Source organism: Palaemon carinicauda, chromosome 4, assembly GCF_036898095.1.
Source record: "Palaemon carinicauda isolate YSFRI2023 chromosome 4, ASM3689809v2, whole genome shotgun sequence".
Classification (NCBI taxonomy): Eukaryota; Metazoa; Arthropoda; class Malacostraca; order Decapoda; family Palaemonidae; genus Palaemon; species Palaemon carinicauda.
The window spans coordinates 35,236,352-35,256,714 of record NC_090728.1 but is presented as its reverse complement, the minus strand read 5'-3'; the positions used below and the strand labels follow the sequence as shown (position 1 = coordinate 35,256,714).

Here is a 20,363-nt window from a genome sequence, read left to right as displayed (position 1 = left end):
AGAGACGAGATGAGAGAGAGAGAGAGAGAGAGAGAGAGAGAGAGAGGAGAGAGAGAGAGAGAGAGAGAGAGAGTGTGTTTTAATCTGGAATTTCAACTATTACTAAGTACATATTAGGTCTGCGAGTGTATGCAACCTCAAACCAACGCTAGTTATTAGAGTAACATTACCATTCGTTTTTTCTTTAAGGTTTCTCCAAAAGTCAGATAAAGTAGACAATTTGACTAAGATTACTGCATTCTTATCACATTATTATATATTGATTCCAGTATTTGTATATGTCGGTAAAAGCCCAATATATGTTTTGTGCGAAAGTGACTATGAAAAAAGACAAGAATTGTTATTTTCTACTAGGGATATCGTAAAACAATAAATCTTAAAACAAATGTTATCAGATCATGCGATGATATCTGATGTAGCACGGTATGAAAAAATTAAATTTGAGTATTGTTTTCTATCTACATTTAACATATTTTAAATTCCAGATATCAGTCCCGTGATTACAATTTAACTTCTGACAAACATATCCAGCCGGCCTCTTTTCATTTTTGAAGAAATAAAACGGTATTTGGACAATCTTTTGAAATTTTTGGGGACCAGTGTGCCCTAGGAACATCGTTTAAAATTTATGACCACTGATTTGTTTAATAATTTCTGGTACCTTCGTTTAATTAGATTAACGTGCATACTGCATATATGCATGCATACTATATACATACATACATATATACATACATACATACATATGTATATATATATATATATATATATATATATATATATATATAATATATATATATATATATATACATATTATGTATATAAACATACATACATACATATATACACATATGTATATATATACATACATACATACATACACACACACACACACACACACACACATTATATATATATATAATATATATATATATATATATATTATATATATATAATTAGAATTTGACCGTCCATTGTATTTAACTCTTTCCAGACTATGCTATCCACCACATAAACTTGCTATTCCCTATGAAAGTTTAATTTATGGTCTACAGTATTTTAGATGTTTTATTCCTGCTTTGATGAAATTGTGGAATAGTCTTCTTAATCCAATAGTTGACTCGGTTGTACTACCTAATTTCAAGCTTGATACAAATAGATGTTTTTTACTAGTAGGTTGAAATAAGTCTCATTTCAAATTCTATCTATTAATTCCGTTGTCGGCTCAAATAGTCAGTGCTCAAGTAAGTATTTGTAGCTCCCAGGTGTCGGTGTCGTCAGGATCGTTATTCCAATGTGGTCGTCCTAAGGCTAAAATGTCGGAACAGCTGATTTGCTGGAGATATTTCATCACTTCTCATTGTTAATAGTGCTTCACACAGTGTTCAAATTCTCTCTCTCTCTCTCTCTCTCTCTCTCTCTCTCTCTCTCTCTCTCTCTGTCTCTCTCTCTCTGTCTCTCTCTCTCTCTCTCTCTCTCTCTCTCTCTCTCTCTCTCTCTCTCTCTCTCTCTCTCTCTTGTAATGAGACATAGTTGTTGTCACGATTAATTTTGCTGACAGGTGAAATTGAGGTGAAAAATAAAACTTGACTGGTAGTACTCATACGCCCTCATAGTCCTCTCAATTATAAAAAAAAAGTTGCAGATTCTCGGACAAAATTGACCATATATACTTACTATTATATACCCATCAAGTTTAAAAAGATTTTAAAAGAGGGGACCACTTTAGTTTCCAAATTTAAGGTATTTAGATATCATCGCTCTTTTTTATAATTAACATATCCAAAGTTGAAATAAATTAATTCATTTTTTATTGGGGGTCTGAGATTGATATAAAATAAATAATTCATGGATTTTATGGCTTACATGTTACATACCACACAAATTTTGCTTTTGTAGTTTTATGAATTCCTAGATCTATATTTTGCCATTAGTTTTAAAACACCCTTTGAGAAAAATAATGGAATGGCCTTGAAACTATACAATCAACTAAGCTATCTCTGATGAAGAAGCATGAATTTTGTGTCCTTTAGGAATGCATGACACGCGAATTATATCGCGTAGGGTCCAGTGAAAACATTTTCCATTGGCACATGCTAAAACAATATAAACATGATAACAATGTTATCTTTTCAATAAGTCGATCAAAATGTATAGTATAGTAAGGAAATGAAAAAATAAATGTAACTAACATCAGAAATGACGTCTTACTATTGGCCTTATGTAGTTCAAATGAAGACATTGAAAGTAGTCCCAGTTCTTACCGAGCGACAGTATAGCGTGATCAAGTACCAAACCTCTTGAAGACAAACGACATGCAATCTTATGTTTCCATTAACAACTAAGTCTCTCATGACAACGACTATACATTTAGTTTCTTGGTTCATTCACTTATACTCATAACCTGTTGAGAATCAGAGAAGCCTACACGTCAAACACAAAACACTTACACATACTCACACATAAAAATATTTATAAATCTATCTATCTATCTATCTATCTATCTATATATATATAATATATATATATATGTGTGTGTGTGTATATATTATATTATATATATATATACATACATATATACATATATACATATATATTTATACATATATACATATATAATATATATATATTTTATATACATATATATATATACATATATATATATATATATATTTATATACATATATATATACATATATATTTATATACATATATTTATATATACATGTATATATATATATATATATAATATATATATATATATACATAATATATATATATATATATATATATATATACAGGTATATATATATATATATATATATATATATATATAATATATATATATATATATATATATAGCCTGCACATACACATGAATGCACATACTGTATTCGTATTCAAAACTAAACCTTGCAACGTGCAATGTCAGGAACCTCTTGGTGTGATACTAGGAGAACTGAAATAAGTCAATTAGAATATGATAGATAGAGTGAAAATTGTGGAAGAACTGGGAAATATATGGTATTTGTAGGACCACGCTCTCCATTTACTCCCAAATTATGCGGTCCTACAGCTCTTTTTCTTCTTGTACAGTTATCAAGAGGTTCTTTAGATAATGGGAAACAAAAAATGTCAAGATAGTTGAGCAAGGGGGCAGGGTATGCGAAAAAAGAAAGGTTGAAACAGAGAGAAATATGGAAAAAAATATGAAAAGAAATGTAAAACATTTAGCTTGAATGGTAACAGGAATTAGTGTGTTTTGATGAAATTAGGTTCATAGAAGAGAAAAGGAGAAGTTAGGATAGGGAAAAAGCTGAGAAATATGGAAGTTTTAATTTGAAAAAGGACAGGCAGACTAAGAGGTTCTGGAGTAATGGGACTAAAAGGTTCAGGATTTGTGAGATTACTGCAAATATGGTGTTATGCACTGCCAAAATTACATGAATGAATTATACCAAATATAGAGGTGTTATGCACTGCCAAAATTACAAAATGAATTATACCAAATATAGAGGTGTTATGCACCGCCAAAATTGTATGAATGAATTATACCTGACTTCCATTTATTGTATGACTGAACATGTGATTGATACAATCTTTATAGGTTATCTGGGATGTATAGATTGGATGTAACACAATTTGACTCTACATCACATAATATTTGTAGTAGATTTAGCAAGGTTTCACAAGGTTACCAAGTACTGTAAAGCCCACATTCAAATTATTCAACTTTAGATGAAAATTTAGTCTACTTATAAGAATAATAAAAAATTTATCATATACACAAATTTATTAAGTAAATCTTATCTTCACCTTAATCTCAGTTTTGTCTAATAGCTCTTCTTGCATATTTATTTATGAGGTAGTACTTACAAAAACTATACCTGAGGTATTAGTCATGATTTTTCAATGTAGTCTTGCCTTGACAAAGTTTCAGAGGGTCTAAAATATTTTCTGCGTGATACTAAATTATTGTTATTTGTCACTTACAGATCTCAAGAGAATGGCTACTTGGAAACAGTTGGGTTACAGTTCCTTGGCTGATTATGTCAGGGATAAGAAAGCTAACAATTTACCAACGGAACCCAGGAAAGTCAAGACAAACTTGCTGGTCAAAGAACCAACAAAACCAGCTGGGATAAACGAAACCGAGAAAGAAATTCTTGCGAGACAGAAGGAAGAAGCAGAGCGGAAGAGAAAAGAGGAAGAAGAGAGGAAAAGGAGAGAAGAGGAGGAAAGAAGGAAGAGAGAGGATGAAGAACGACGCAAAAAAGAAGAAGAAGAAAGGAGGAAGAGGGATGAGGAGGATCGTCGTCGGAGACTCGAACAGGACAAGCAATGGGAAGAAGAAAGAAAGAGAAGAGATGAGGAAGACCAGAAGAGGAGAGAAGCTGAAGAAAGGAAGTGGCGCGAACAGTCTGAGAGGTGGGAAAGAGAACTGGAGGAGAGGCGAAAGAGAGATGAAGAGGAGAGGAAACGGAGAAAGTTAGCTGAAGAGGAGGAAGAAGTCAGACGCCGTAAAGAAGAAGAAGAAAGACGCAAACGCAGAGAGGAAGAGGAAGAGAAATGGCGCAAAGAGATGGAAGAGACGAAGAAGAGAAGACAAAGAGAAGAGGAAGAGAGAGCTAAGGAGGAGGAGTTACGGAAGAAAAAAGAGAAAGAAGAAGAGGAGAAGCGCAAAAAGGAAGAAAGAGAAAGGAGAAAGAAAAGGGCGGATGAAGATGCCGATGACTATGAACGTAGAATGAAAGATGAAGACAAACGCAAGAGAGAGGAAGAAGAAAAGCGCAAGGCAGACAAAGAAAAAGATATGCGTAAAAGAGAGGCAGAAGAGAAAGCTAGAAAGGAGAAAGAAAAAAGGGAGGACGAGGAACTGCAACGAAAGACGGGCAAAGAGAATCTAGACCCCAAAGATGGAAAGGAGAAGGATAGGGAAAATGAAGACGATGACAAAGACAAAGATGACGAAAAGGTAGATGACAAAATAGCCGACAAAAAGAAAGATGACAAAATAGCCGATAAAAAGAAAGATGACAAAAAGACAGATGACAAAAAGAAAGATGACGAACGAGACGATGACAAAAACGAGGATGACGAAGAGGATGATGACGGGTCAAAGATAGACAACCGACCACAAAGCGTCAAGGTGATGACACCAAAAGATATGACACCAGATAGCAAAGATAAGAAATCAAAGCCAAAAGCCCCAAAACCCTCTTACCCGTCCATGATGGCAGACGTCGAGGAGACAGAGAGCTACAAGAATTTCCTCGGCTGGATCATGAACGGGAAAAAAGATGACATTGGAATGGGGAGAAAATTACTATTTGACGACTAAACTTGCTGCCTTCTCATATATCAATAATTTCAACTATAAATTGATAATTACTATATTATTGTGCACACTACTAATAATTAAGATGGAAAATGAATTGGATGGTAAACAGACTTTTTGGCAAACAGAAAACTGCTTGTTATGTTAGCAACGTTACAGATTTTAGCAAAGGTAAAAAAAACGTGCATATGTCATAATATACATAAGAAAATGCATGTAGTAACTAAGGAAAAAAAGTCACCTTCACAGAATCAACAGTAATCAAAAGAGAGTGAAAAAATATCTGCGGACATATAAATGAAATTCCAGGGCCAGCAAGAGTGCTCTGATATGAAATACATATCAGCGCATCTTAAAGGGAATTCAGGTTTACATAGACTGGCTACTGCTTGAAGTGTCCCTCTATAACCTGAGGGGCAAGCTAACTTTAACTAACTGGAATGCATTGAATTAACATCGTGATGAAATTCAATCAACAAGTGAATTGTACTCATCGATGATTAATGGAATGTCTAATATGATCTGTAACTCATGAATACCTGTGATAAAGATGAAAATCATAATAATTAGACTATAGATGGGAAAAAGGGAAAGTATCGAGTTTCAAATTATTCTCTTAAGATGAAAAAACAATTAGTTACAGAATTTCTTTGTAAGATGTGTTAATACATAAACAAGAGAATATGTTTAATTATTCTTTCGCACAGTGTGAAACATGATGTCTGACGTAGTGATTTATTTCCTTACAAGGAAATTATGAATTTAGTTCTGTTTTCATCTGATTGTCAGTAAGATTTTGTGAAAACTAATGAAAGGCTTTTTACGAAAGGAAATTAAAATATTAACTTTAATCTACAAGTAATGGATTATAAAGCAACAATGGATTAAAAAGCAATGTTGTTCTGAATAAGGATCGGGTTACAGATTCTTTTTATCACATCGGTTATTGTTATTGTAGCTTCCTGTTTGAAAGACATCGTAAATGACGCTGGGTATTTGGTCAACCATTCTATTATTGTTGGAGGTATGCAATCGTTGAAGGCTAAGATCTAAAAGATTTTTACTTTATGTCAATAATTTGATATAATACAATTCACATTAAACCAAATAAACCCACGTGCATTTATGCATGTTAGGTATTAAAAGTCGAGCCAACATGGATGTATATCGACACATGAAATGGAAGTGTTGTCAATTATTTTTTGGTTCTTACGGTTGCAACTTTCATAAATACAGGTAGCTTTTTTACGCTCGTCATGTTATATAGACCAATTAACAAAACTGCAAGGTTATAATACTAAATAACAGATGGAAGGGATTAAAAAAATAGATAATTACAGTTGCATAACAAAAGAAAAATTTAATATTTTCCTTTACTCTTTCTTTAAAAAAAAAAAGTTCATAGCAATAAACGAATAGGAACGCATGAAATTTTCTAGCCACTGTAAAATATTGTGTGCTTTTTAGGTAAACATATAAATAGCTATTTATAATTATGCATACAGTATGCAATGTGTGATCGTACTTAGTAAAAAAAATAAAATTACAGTATTGCAGCGAACCTTTGGTTTCTGGTCTTAAATTATTTCCTTTATAAGAAATCTAAATAAGATTAATGCTGCAACTTATGATGGATGACACAAAAACCTAATAAAACTTGAAGTATATTTGTTAGGAAGTCTAGAACATTTGATCTTTCCTTACCCATATATTTTCATTGCCAAGTTTTTTTTTCAAGTACTTATAGCTTATTTAGAGTTTTGTAACTTTCCTTTAGTAAATTCACGCTTGAGAGACAAATCATGCAAATAGAAAAAGCATTTTAAAAATTTCGGAGACCTGTCTACTCTGGGGGGGAAAAGTTCTAATTTCTTTTTGTCATTTTCTGGTTTTAAACAGCCACAATTTACGAAATAGCCATGTCCAACAGAATGAATGTTGAAGGAACGTACGGAATAATAGTCATTGATATACTTTATTGTATTTTCCTGTGTAGGAAAAGAGGAATTAAAGTGTATCCTAACCCTGTGGATTCTGTTACAGGATGCCAAGAGGCAGAGGCACAAAATGAGTCTAAAGTAATCTGTTATCTTGTACACACAAGTCACTCGTGATTACTTTAGTACTTTGTGGAAGATTGCATATTAGTATAGCAAAAATAAGCGTATGGTTCGATTTATTTATAACACTGGTATAGTTACACTAAGCTATATATTATTTTTGTAAAGTGATTTTCCTTCGTTATTCAGATATATACATCCATTAGCCATTGTTACTTGCTTACAATTTTACATATATCCCATATATAGTGATAAATTGTCTATTTGATTTTCATCTATTTAGCATTGTTATTTATCTAAATATATACTATTTCTTATTTATCTTTTATAGTTTATTCTTTTACCTCTCCTTTCCATATCCGCACTGTGTAACTTTCCCAGTTGGGGCCCTTGGACTTGTAGCATTCTGCTTTTCCAACTAGGGTTGGAACTTGGCTATTTACAGAAAATAATAATAATAATAATAATAATAATAATAATAATAATAATAATAATAATAATAATAATAATAATAAATTTGAAAAGTAACGACGCTTCCTCCGTCTTGTTTTGCATTTATTAGTGGATCTGAAGAACTGCAAAAGCATCTTTTCATTGTATTGTATCTTTAAAATGATTGACATTTGATGGATTTGGGATCCGGAGGCTTAAAGCTTTATGTATAGAAAAACTTATGGCTATTGTTATCCGTGTATACGTAAAGTAAGTACATTTCACAGTGCAGATTTTTTTGCCCATGTATGTAAAATAGGTAGGCCTACGTATTGCACCCACTCATACAAGTATATTGGTCTTCTGGTAAGTAACGGAGGTATGGTGATCTCTGAGTAGTTAGTCTTATTAACCAAGTCGTTACTGAGAGCAAATGGTCATTTTGGTTAATTAACTTATTCTCGAAATAATTTTCAGGAAAAAAAAAATCTTATTTCCATTTAAAAATGTATCAAATGTCAGTCAACCAGAAACAAGAGTTATCTAAACATTTTACACTCTAGTCTTTCCTTTCAAGTTTGTAACGAAACGAGGTGGAAAGTAGAGAACCTTTGATGTTAAAGGATTACACAAAACTCTAAGCTACTTCTCTTGCTTTCTCGAGCTGCTCTATCAAATCTGTATTTAACTAACCATTCTCGTAAAGAATTGATGTTTTTACAATAACGCAGATATATATTCAAGAATATACTAGAATAAGATCCTTAAGAAATATATTTGAAAAACATTGAAAATGAAATATTGTTTATTTCCCTAAATAATGATGAAAATGTCTTAAACTTGAGCAGTTCTATATCCTGACAATTAAAAGCTTAAAGTATTATTACGTGTGGCCTTATTATTATTATTGACATATGATAATCCCCTATACGTATATATATGTTTCTGTTTATGTACATAAAAGATAATAAACGATATATAAATTTACGAGCCATATTTTATTAATCATTAAAGAATTAGACTTATGAATGATAGACTACAAGCTTAATCCTTATTATTATTATTATTATTATTATTATTATTATTATTATTATTTGTTGTTGTTGTTGTTGTTGTTGTTGTTGTTGTTGTTGTTGTTGTTGTTGTTGTTGTTGTTGTTGTTGTTACTAAATATGTAAATCAGGAATTTGTATTTACGAAAAGTAATAAAACATTGAAGAGGAAGGAGCAAAGTTGCACATATTCTTTAAAAAGGTATATAACGACTAGAAGCTATAAATGATAATAGAACAGCGAAGTACAAAATGCACATGAGACATCAAGAGACATCAAAAAAAAAAAAAAAAAAAAAAAAGGATAACAGAAACTTGGTTTCTGTTATCCTTGCGTTTATATTCTTCTGTTTCCCCACTAAGGTAGAGGCTAATAACGAAAACAAAAACAAAACCGATGACGAAAACAGTAATAATAATAATAATAATAATAATAATAATAATAATAGTAGTAGTAGTAGTAGTAGTAGTAGTAGTAGTAGTAGTAGTAGTAGTAGTAGTAGTAGTAGTAGTAGTGGTGGTGGTGGTGGTAGTAGTAGTAGTAGTAGTAGTAGTAGTAGTAGTAGTAGTGGTGGTGGTGGTAGTAGTAGTAGTAGTAGTAGTAGTAGTAGTAGTAGTAGTAGTAGTAGTAGTAGTAATAATAATAATAATAATAATAGGTTTCATTGAAGATTATAGCTTCCTCAGTGTTGTTGATTTTATAGTTGAACTCTTCAATTGCAAAACTACAAAACCAAAGCCATTGGGGCAGCTGTAATTTTCAATGGAACCTGCTTGAAAGAAGGCCTACTTCCAAATAATAATAATAATAATAATAATAATAATAATAATATTTCGGTAGGAGACCCTCTTCTATGCTAGTTTGAAGAAAGATAATGGCAGTCATTATCTTCAATCAAACTTGGATAATAATAATAGTAATCTTTGAACAGCAGTGCTATAAATTAATATCCTGACCAGAAATAAGAAATTTGATAAATCTACAGTTTTTGTTAAATAATTTAAGATGACAGTCGGCTGCTAAAGACCAGACAGGCAGGCAAGAGTATAGAAAGTTTGCCAACTGCCGTTTTCCTCTTTCAAATAGGCCTGCACAAAGTGACTAAGGCTTTTTCGTTCATTAATGAGGATGGTTGATAAACAGCAGCCAGTGTAGGATCAAGATGCCGAATGCACTATTGACAAAGGACAAGAAGCCGAAACCAAGATCCTAAAAAGATACAAAGCCCCAAAATTTAACAAAATACTTATAGTTGTTGCACGTTTGGACTCGAAATTCATATATTCATGCAAGATAATTTGCAGTACAAAATATAAATGATTTAATTTAGCACTCGGATGTCTGCCTGTTCTGAATATTACATGATTCTTCATTTTCGTTTGCAATTACATAAATGCTTGGCCTAGTTATTTCAAATTGTAAAATTGAGTCTACTTATGTTTCTGTAATAATAATAATAATAATAATAATAATAATAATAATAATAATAATAGTAATAATAATAATAATAATAATTATAGTTTTAGCAGCTTTTGCAAGTAAAAATTCTCGAGCAATGAAAGAATAGAGCTTACAGTAACAAGAATAGGAGTATCTGACCCATTTTCTATGAATAACTGTTCTAATTTTCTCTGAATGGCAAATTCAATAGAGGCAGACTTTAAAAAAATGGCCAAATCTTTTATTCTCATTTTATAGTTATTTAAATATTTTAAAGTACCATGAGAGAGAGAGAGAGAGAGAGAGAGAGAGAGAGAGAGAGAGAGAGAGAGAGAGAGAGAGAGGTAGGGAGGGGGGGGAGGGGGTGCAAGGTAGGCAAAGTGAAAGAAATTGTGGGTCATGTTAATAATTGTAACCTGACCTCCACCATCTTGATTTGACATGAATTTTTAGTGATATGATAAATAATACCAGAATAAGTTATATGACGTAAGACTGTTCGAAATCACAAAGTAAGCAGCCAAGGTTATAATTTTTTTCAGACCACTAACAATTTCTATTTAGGATTAAATAATCATAAAGTATCAAGATTTTATAGTATGAAAATATTCTTCAGAATTATACATGAATAGAAACATAATATAAATTGAAAATAAATCATGAATATATATATATATATATATATATATATATATATATATATATATATATATATATATATATATATATATATATATATATATACATTTGTAAACCCATGACCCAAGGGATCATTGGAGAGTTGGGAGTGTGTGACAACAGCCATAACAGGATGTGAAAATAGACTAAGCTAAAGTATTGCATAGGTAAACATTTATCTATGTCTTGTAAACATGTCACAAGTCTCCTGTGAGAAACAGTTGACCTATTGATCCCTACCGGAATCACCTGACTTCCGGCTATAAGGCTACGTGATCATATCTCTTTTTATTTGTAATAAACGCCGAGATAACTAATACTTCATTATCGACGCGAGCTTATTGTAAAGTAGTTCTATTCATCTTTTCATACGGAATGGTCATCCGACCAAACCATCCATACTCCAGTGATGGAGCTAACAATAAATTGTTTAAAGTTAACTTAAACTTTGACGTATTCTAAGAAGTAACCTACAAGTCTAATAATTCTATATCACATTGAAGAGACATGAGATGGAACCACGATGTGTGCGTATAACATTCTCACACTAACATATATATATATATATATATATATATATATATATATTATATCCTTTCCTACCATTATCCCTACATTAAGGAGTCTGTTACCTGGTGCACCTTCTCCAATGCTTTTTATCAAAGGCATCATCTTCCACAAAAACCTCTTTTCTCCATATCATCCTTCACCTTATCTCGTCATTATTCCTTGCCTCCCTCTCAATCGCCTCGACTTAACAGGTTTTTCTTAAGCCCTCTTCACTCCCTGTCCACTATCCATCTTCAACACATGCCCACACCATCTCAGTCGTGAAATTTTTATCTCTAGAATCTTTACTACTCCTGCCATTTTTTCTTTTATGAAATGATTCTCTAATCTATTAAGCCGTTATATACCCATAATACATGTCGGCATTCTATTCTCTATTCGCTCTAGCTTTGCCTTTATTCTCGTCTTAGAGGCCTCGTTTCCCATCTCTACAATAACAACAACAACAAAAACAACAACAACAACAACAATAATAATAATAATAATAATAATAATAATAATAATTATAATATATTGTTTTTTCGAATAGAAAGGCATTTTAAGAGCCTTGATTTTTTTATGACCAAAGCCGTATCATCAAGTCTATGGAGTTCTCTATTTGTGAGGTTTTCATCCTCATAACATATCGCTATAGCTTAAAACTAAAGACAAATAACATAATTATCAACGAAACATTAGGTATTTGTCATATCTAAGCTATAAATAAGACGCAATTTAAAACATAAAAGCCGTTAGAAAATTAAAGATAAAATTGAAACTGAAAAATAAATGACAGATATAATAAATCGTAAGTAACAACATAGTAAGCTTAGAAAACTCAGGGTTAAAAGTATTCTTTTAACCTTGAGAAAACTGATAGCCCTAACTTCATCGATAAGGGGAATGAGTTTATAGTAAAGAATCAACATCGTTGGTAAGTTTTCGGTATATTCATCAAGTAGGCTTAGTCAATGTGTTCATATTGCAACCGGTCACATGATAATCGTCCAAAAATATTATTTTGATGTTGCTACTATCTGCTGTCAGATGCTAGGAAATCGCATCTAAGGGTGTTGCATAGTAAAATAAATTCTGTGGGAGACACCCAGGCGACCCACCATCAGTGTCTTTTTAAACTTTAGCCACCCATCCGAAAAAAACCCTCCTACGCCCCTGGCACATGTAAGAAGGCTCACTTTATAGAGGATTTATATCTACAATTGGACTTATGATTAGCTAACAACATATTTGCTGCGGACATGAATATATTTTGGTTAAAGTTAGGGTTTTTAATTCTATTGCTGAGTTCCAATTCTGCTTTTAGAATATTGGTATCTGCTCTATATATTTTTATAACACATATCTGCATTTTGCATATAATTGCCATAACTTAAAAGCCTAAAAATCAGAAGAAAAATAGTATTATTGAATTATGAATTTTTTATGCATTAATTAAAATAAAATACCAAGAAAATATGTTAAATAAAAAGATGTCAGCTCACGTACTTTGTTCCATTTATAATTTTATATGAATGATTCTATCCCATTGGTGAAAGGTGTTGGATTGAAAGTTATCTAGAAAAAAAATTGTGGCAGTTAAAAATTATATTCAGTTCCAATAAGATGGCTATTTTTTGGCAATTTTTAAACCAAAATGACGTCATGGAAGTTTCCAGAATGCAAGGATTAAAGAGCTCTACACATTGTTTATTTTGATGACCAATAGATGCTTTAGCAGTAGAGTACCAAATTCCTAATTATCCCCATCATACACTCATTATGATTTTTATTACTTCATTTCTGTTGCTATTTAGGCACAAAATAGCTATAAAACAGACGCACGTGAATTTGATGTTCCTTGTTGTCTGACCACCACTTAATTCGTGGGAAATTGAAAATTTCACAATAAATGTCACAAATATTTTCAGCCAACAATCGTTAGTTCAATTACTCTTGGAGGCAATGGGGGAAGGGGGTAGTGTTCGCCAGATATGCCACATGTACTGAAATCGATGAGACAATATACTGATTACAGTTACTTGATCTAATTTTCATTTACCTTTTTATGAAAACGACATATAATTAATATGTTTCATGGCATGACATATATTATTAGTAGAAACTACGTTGAATAACAATATTGCTGGATTCCCAAAGGCACGATGACGCAGACCCCCAAATTCCCTCCTTTACATCGTAAAGAGTTTTACTTTACCTCCAATAGATGGCATCAGAGGCACCTTGTCCCACCTAATATAATGTAATATTTGAAGACCACGTGTGTCAAAAAAGTTTGGTAGGAAGGTAGAGGCTAGATAATTGGTAGTTGGTTAATTGTCTAACGATCGTTTCCTTATTAGATATGAATATTTTTAGCAGAAAATTGAGTGAATTTTTCATATGTTATCGGAAGCAACCCGAGTTTACTTATGAAAGTGTTTAGCATTTCTTTTCTTCATCAGTACACATGAATGAAAAGTCATACCTCTGTACACGTGACCAAGGTAACAATCATCAGTATAGTTAAGGTTCGTGAGAGAACTTTAGGACAGCGCTGCCAAATGGAATTTCCTTGAATGGAAAATATCATTATTTATTACAGATTCAAATAATTGAAGGCGCAATAGTTATATGCCAGAAGGTGGTGTTTCTATAATCAGCGTAGTTAACATAGACAAATCGAATAGTGATAAAGAAAATTGTCACATTTCTCTCTTTGCCAAAGCCCGAGTGTTGCGTCATCCACCTGCGAATTTGTATTTTTCAATAAGGGCGTTGCAGAGTGGAAACCAGTTATAAAATAAACCTTATCAACATTTCCTTGGTAAATGTGTGCATGTCAGTAAAGCTGTTTCTTGCTTCAATAAAGGTTAAACGGCCACGACCTTCAAGTCAATGATAGGTCAGTGGTAAATATGAAATAAGATGATTCTGAAAGATCATTGAGAGAGAGAGAGAGAGAGAGAGAGAGAGAGAGAGAGAGAGAGAGAGAGAGTGAGAGTCCTCTTACAAGACAGGGATGCTGATGATCTCTGCAAATGAATCGGAAGAGACGCAGTATACTTATAACAAGAGGAGCCAATGTTAATTTATATAGGTGAAGTTAGGATGTTGTAATAAACTAATAAACACACATGACAATTATATGTCTACCTCAATTTTCATTAGTAAAAATACTGATTGTGAGATTTTTAAGGAATTTGGTGCTGGCACAGAATTGAAAATGATAGTTTGGAGAGACGGAAATGTAAGCATACATGATTATAATGTCTCTGGGATTAATGAGAATATACTGTAAATATCAACCACAATTGTATTTAATATCGAACTCTACCCTTGGGAATATATATCTAGAGGAAATTCATTTATGATAAATGCTTCTGGCGATCTTATGCCCTGAGCCGAAACAATGACTCCTGCATGGACGACTTTACCAATCGGACTATCAACAAGACCACAGTACATGTACCTGAGAATTCAGGAATCTGTTCTTGGATTTGAAATCAACAAACAGACGTCCCCCCCCACCGTCAGAACCTTCTCAAACTTTAGCAACTAACCCCCTCCCGAAAAACACTGCTTTGGAATATTTCAAAGCAAACTTGAACAGTAGTATTTTATCACCAACATTGTATTTACGTTTCTCCTGACCCTTTATTATGTTCTCTTTACACCTGACATTGAACTTTCATCAAATTGTCAAAAGCAAATATCTGCTCCTTTTACCAAAGAGTAATTCATTTGGAGAAAATCCCAACCCTTGATGGTAAGACTTACTTGCATAAAAAGTATTTGATATATTTCATCTCGTTCCTTCTCAATACCTAAGCAGTACTTTATACGAATAGACTTTATGTACACATGAAAATGTTCTAAGGTTACTTCATACATTAGATACAATTAGTACAATGTGCTAACATTTGTTAGCACACCTGGTATGCTCGTATGCTCACCAGTCAACGTATCACTCACATTAAGTAAATTAACTTTACATAATAATAAGAAATGACCCAACATCCCTATAGTGAGTTAATCAAGCAACCAATTTTATTGGTGATAATTTTAGAGATAAGGCAAATTTTTTTTTTCATGTGTATCTGTGATGCTATTAAGGTTTTTATTTATCTTTCTCGGGTCCGCAGAAGGACCAGATGACAAAGCCTCGCCAGATTCGACAACCGCGGACGAACTCTCCGAAAAACTTGAGGTAAATTGTTCAAGAATTTAAGAAGCAGCAGCATCTTCCTGGTAGATTTTCAACGAGTTCCCTCCCAGAATGGACACTTCAAAATTCAATATACCTCACTGCAGATTCACATTGACCATTTTAAAGTGCTGCTAAATATTCTAGAATGATTTAGATGAAACATGACTTTTACGTGTAACCTCGTTACATACTACATTGAAAGGCCCCGAGGAGCTTTTGCATCTTTGCTACCAAAAGCGTTATTAGAGCAAATCTCACTATAAACATCCGAAGTTACTGTGGCCTTATTGGTATCGTCTCTGCCTGGTAATTGTCAGACTAGGGTTGAGTCCCGCTCAGACTCGTTGGTTCCTTAGTGTCTGTAACCTTATCATCCTTATGATCTAAGGATAGGGGTTTTGGGGAGCCTATAGGTCTACCTGCCGAGTCATCAGCAACCATTACCTAGTCCTCCCTGGTCTTAGTTAAATTGGTGCCTCTTGGGCGCTGATTATATGATATAAGGTCAGTATCTAGGGCATTGTCTTGCTTCCAAGGGAAATGTCACTGTCCTTTTTATTTATAGATAATTCAGTTAAACCAACTTCAACATCTAAGGTTACACCTTATAACATTGTTCTAGTGGCGCAGATTCTTTTAACTTTTCTAGAGCATTAGTTATTGTAGAAATGTTCTATTTGCCAAAGATCTTACCTAAAGAAAATACCTGTTCTAAAAATTAATCTGACCAATTATTTCTCATACGTATGAATCTCATCTTATAAGGTTCAGCTCTATATATCTGAAAAAGAAGTCACAGCACCAGTGAGTTTAATGGTAAAATTTAATTTACAATTTTTTCTTTCGTTTGCATATAAGTAAAAGAAACATGAACCCAACTTTAAACTATAACGGCCAAGCACTAAAGAAATTCGCAGTCTAACCATTCACGAACAAAGATTCTGAATCTTATAATTTTTACTATCAAAGAAAACAATACATGAGATTAATCTCATCTCAAATATTCATGACACGAGGTAGACAGGGACTGACACTTTTTTTTCAGGTAAGACACAATCAATATCGTTTTACCAGGTTCTTCCTTCTCGCGTTACCAGTTCTCCTGGATTATTGGCGTTGATCTCTTCAATAAATATGTCATTCAAATCTAATTAAACACGTGATTTTGACTTGCAGTGCCTCTAGTACTGTTCTAGTAAAGATGACAATAATTCAGTAGTTAATAGTGAATATTAGATTTAATATGTAGTTGGCGAATGTCACTGGTAAACTAAATTTATCAGAAAAGTCAAGAAAAGGTTTATAGAAAAGGAAAGCATTTTTGTAGTAATCCGTCAAGCGACATTTGCTTGGAAGAAAGAAATAAAACCTTTGAATTAAAAAACTGAAACCTATTTGAGTGTAATAGCAAAGTTAAGCTAACTAGATCCATTAATTACTTCATGACGAGAATAAGACTAATTTTTTTTTAATTAAAGAAAATACTTCTCCCAGAAATTTAACGCAAATTGCAGAGATGAAGTCTGAAAAGGAACATTGAAAGGAAATGGGGAGAGAGAGGGGTGTTTAAAAAAAACAAGAAAAATGGGAGAAGTTGACTAACAAAAAAAAAAAAAAAAAAAAAAAAAAATGAAGAGAAAGTTGATATAAAGGGCTTTAAAATAGTTAAGGAATAAATATGAAATTAGTGATGAAACTAGACTTGTCGGAATAAAGGTAAAGGAACAAGGATAAGAACATTAGCAGGTACAACGGCAATGAGTAAGAAAAAGAAAGGCAATTGAAAGATGAAAAAACAAAACAAAGGAAAACGGAAAGAAGGGAACACGAAAATGACGATGAAGATAGCCTTAATAGATGTGATAAGAGAAACCCTGGAATAAACATTGAATGAAATAGCATCATCATAAGATAAGAATGACGAAAAACTTCCTAAAGGGAAATTTAAGAAGAAGAAATTTTAAAGTGGCAAAAGGAGAAATAAACGACAAAATATCAAACTTGATTGGAAAATTAAATCCGAAAAAAAAGAGTTAAGTAATGATTATATAGATTGATAATAGACGAAGATGAAAACGATTATATGAATATTAGAATCTAGAACAAATGTTAAAAAAAAGAAGTAAAAGGTGAAGAAGATTCTGCATCACCGGTAGTGAAATGAAGAAATATGCCTCGGGTTGGTTGGAATGCGAAGGGTCAAGCCAGCCTTATTGGCCCGAGTCCTGTTCGGGCGCAGAAAAGCTGCTGTACACCGTGATTGGTCAACCGTGGAATCATGTGACCGAACTGTTAAAGAGGAGGAGATTAGAGGAAAGTCAAGTTGTACGGAGAAGCAAAAGAAATCACGTAACACAGATGAAATTTTTGTGGTAACGTCCCTCATCAAAATAGAAATATGTTGTAGCCTACCAAGTAAAAGTAAACGGTGTTGGCTTTATTTTCTGTAAAAATAGAAAGCAGTAATTATCGTAATTGGAAAAATTAAAAAAAGGACTCTGATTAGATAAATTAGGAAATCTTACAGTCGAGGAAAATTATCTTTATTTGAAAAATATTACAGTATATATTCCTCATGTATTGATCTTACAAAAACGTATGATATTAACATTAATCTGCAAATATTACTTTTAAATACTGTGTATTTACATGTATTTGACTATCATTTAAATAATGTGAATAAAAGTGTAAATGTATACCTGGAAAATTCATTATAAACTAGAGGGGCACTCAGTAGAGCGCAGAACTCTGCCGCAGCAGCTTATTTCTCGACCTTTGGCTCGACCTTGATCTTTGATCTTAGCATGTATTAATTGGCGGGGTTTTCATACGTTCAAATATGAACCAAGTTTGAAATCTCTGTGACAAGGATGTTCAAATTAATAGCTGATCATGTGATATGGGGCAATTTGTTCGTCTGTAACCTTGGCATTTGATCTTCCAAAATCTAATAATTTCCAGCTCTTTACATAAGTTTAAAATTCCTGCAAGTTTCATTACTTTACGATCAAAATTATGGCCGAATGGTTGATGAACGAAATTTGACCCTTTGCTTGATCTTGACCATGGACTTAACCTTCACCTTCGATCGTAACATATATCAATTGGCGTGGATTTCCACACACTCAAATAGGAACCAAGTTCGAAATCTCTGCGAAAACGATATCCAAACTTATGGCTGATTGCGTGAATTGGAAATTTTGCCTGACCATGACCTTGAATTTGGACTCTGACCTTTCAAAATTTAAACATTTTTAACTTTTTGAATAACTGTTAATCCCTACAAGTTTCATTACGATGAAGGTTGTGGCCAGGAAGGTGTTCCCTATCAAACACACACACAAACAGACAAACACACACACAAATACAAAAATACAAACAGGGGGGTAAACCATAAACCTCCTTCCAATTTCGTTGGCGGAGGTAAAAATATATATATATATATATATATATATATATATATATATATCAAAATGACATACTTTGTCTCCGTCATTATTACAGCCAGGCAGGGTTTACACAACTTTCTAGCTTTATACCAAAAAAAAAAAAAAAGCTAGAAATCGTATGGTAGACTGGATTCGCCTCTGGAACCGTATATTAGAATATCTTATGGAAATAAGGACTCCACTTATTGCAAGCTTGTCAGGACACTCATTTCAGTGGCATATCTTTGGGAAAACACATACTAACTAAACACAAAAGCTTAAAATTATTTTTTCCATTTTTTCCACAATCACACTAACGGAACAAAAATTTGCAGTTTGTAAATGATAATCAGGATTATCAGGATTATAAATACCAATTCTGCGAGAACGAGTATCATCCCTATCGTCAAAAGACGATATTATTATTATTATTATTATTATTATTATTATTATTATTATTATTATTATTATTATTATTATTATTATTATTATTGCAAGCTGTAACTCGCGTAAAACTAAACGCTACTTGTCCAAGTGTCCCAATAGAAAAGCAGAAGAAATAGACTAGTACAGAGTTATCTTAAACGGAGAAATAAAATATATAACAAAAAAAAAGATAAATGGCCATACCAACTATATAAATAAAAGCCCATCTATGGAGAGAGAAAAATGACATGCTGCTCAACAAAACAGCAGTTGCTTCAAGTTTGGATTTGTGAACTTCCACTAATTTAACCATGAAGATCATTCCACAATTTATCATAACCAGAATAAAAGCTGTTTAGCGTTGACTTTTACCAAAGAAATGGCAAGATTGTTAAAATTAACCGCATACCATGTATTTCATGGTGAATGGTATAGTCCGTGAAGACCTAACTGCAAAGGATGGTCAGAATTATGAAAAAACTCTATCCAACATGTACAATGAGCTAGTTGAATGATGGTGTTAAGAGATTAATGGGTAAGTCAAAATGAGGAAATTGATAGACAAATTTCATGTTAGATTAATGGAGCAAACCTGAGGTCTATTAAATAGTAGACTAGAGAATAATACTCAAAACATGGTAGAATAAAAGTAGTTTGAAATATTTCCCCTGGATGCATGTATACAAAAATCTTGGAAATACCTTTTTGATATACCAGTTACCTATGCAATCCAAGAAGAGTCATATGTTTCT

The 20,363-nt window shown here is 32.6% G+C and overlaps 2 protein-coding genes across 2 annotated transcripts in view; one reads left to right on the top strand and one right to left on the bottom strand.

The window, feature by feature from the left end:
- Window positions 1–20,363, bottom strand: part of Fnta (farnesyl transferase alpha) — a 239,746-nt gene that overhangs the window by 195,743 nt on the left and 23,640 nt on the right. The window lies entirely within an intron of this gene.
- LOC137639034 (uncharacterized) lies at window positions 4,002–5,762 on the top strand. Its single transcript, XM_068371351.1, has one exon. The coding sequence runs from the start codon at window positions 4,007–4,009 to the stop codon at window positions 5,339–5,341; it is 1,335 nt and encodes a 444-aa protein (XP_068227452.1). The 5' UTR covers window positions 4,002–4,006; the 3' UTR covers window positions 5,342–5,762.

Excerpts from the sequence above, each read along its gene's own strand:
- LOC137639034 (XM_068371351.1), top strand. The coding sequence starts at position 4,007 with ATGGCTACTTGGAAACAGTTGGGTTACAGTTCCTTGGCTGATTATGTC.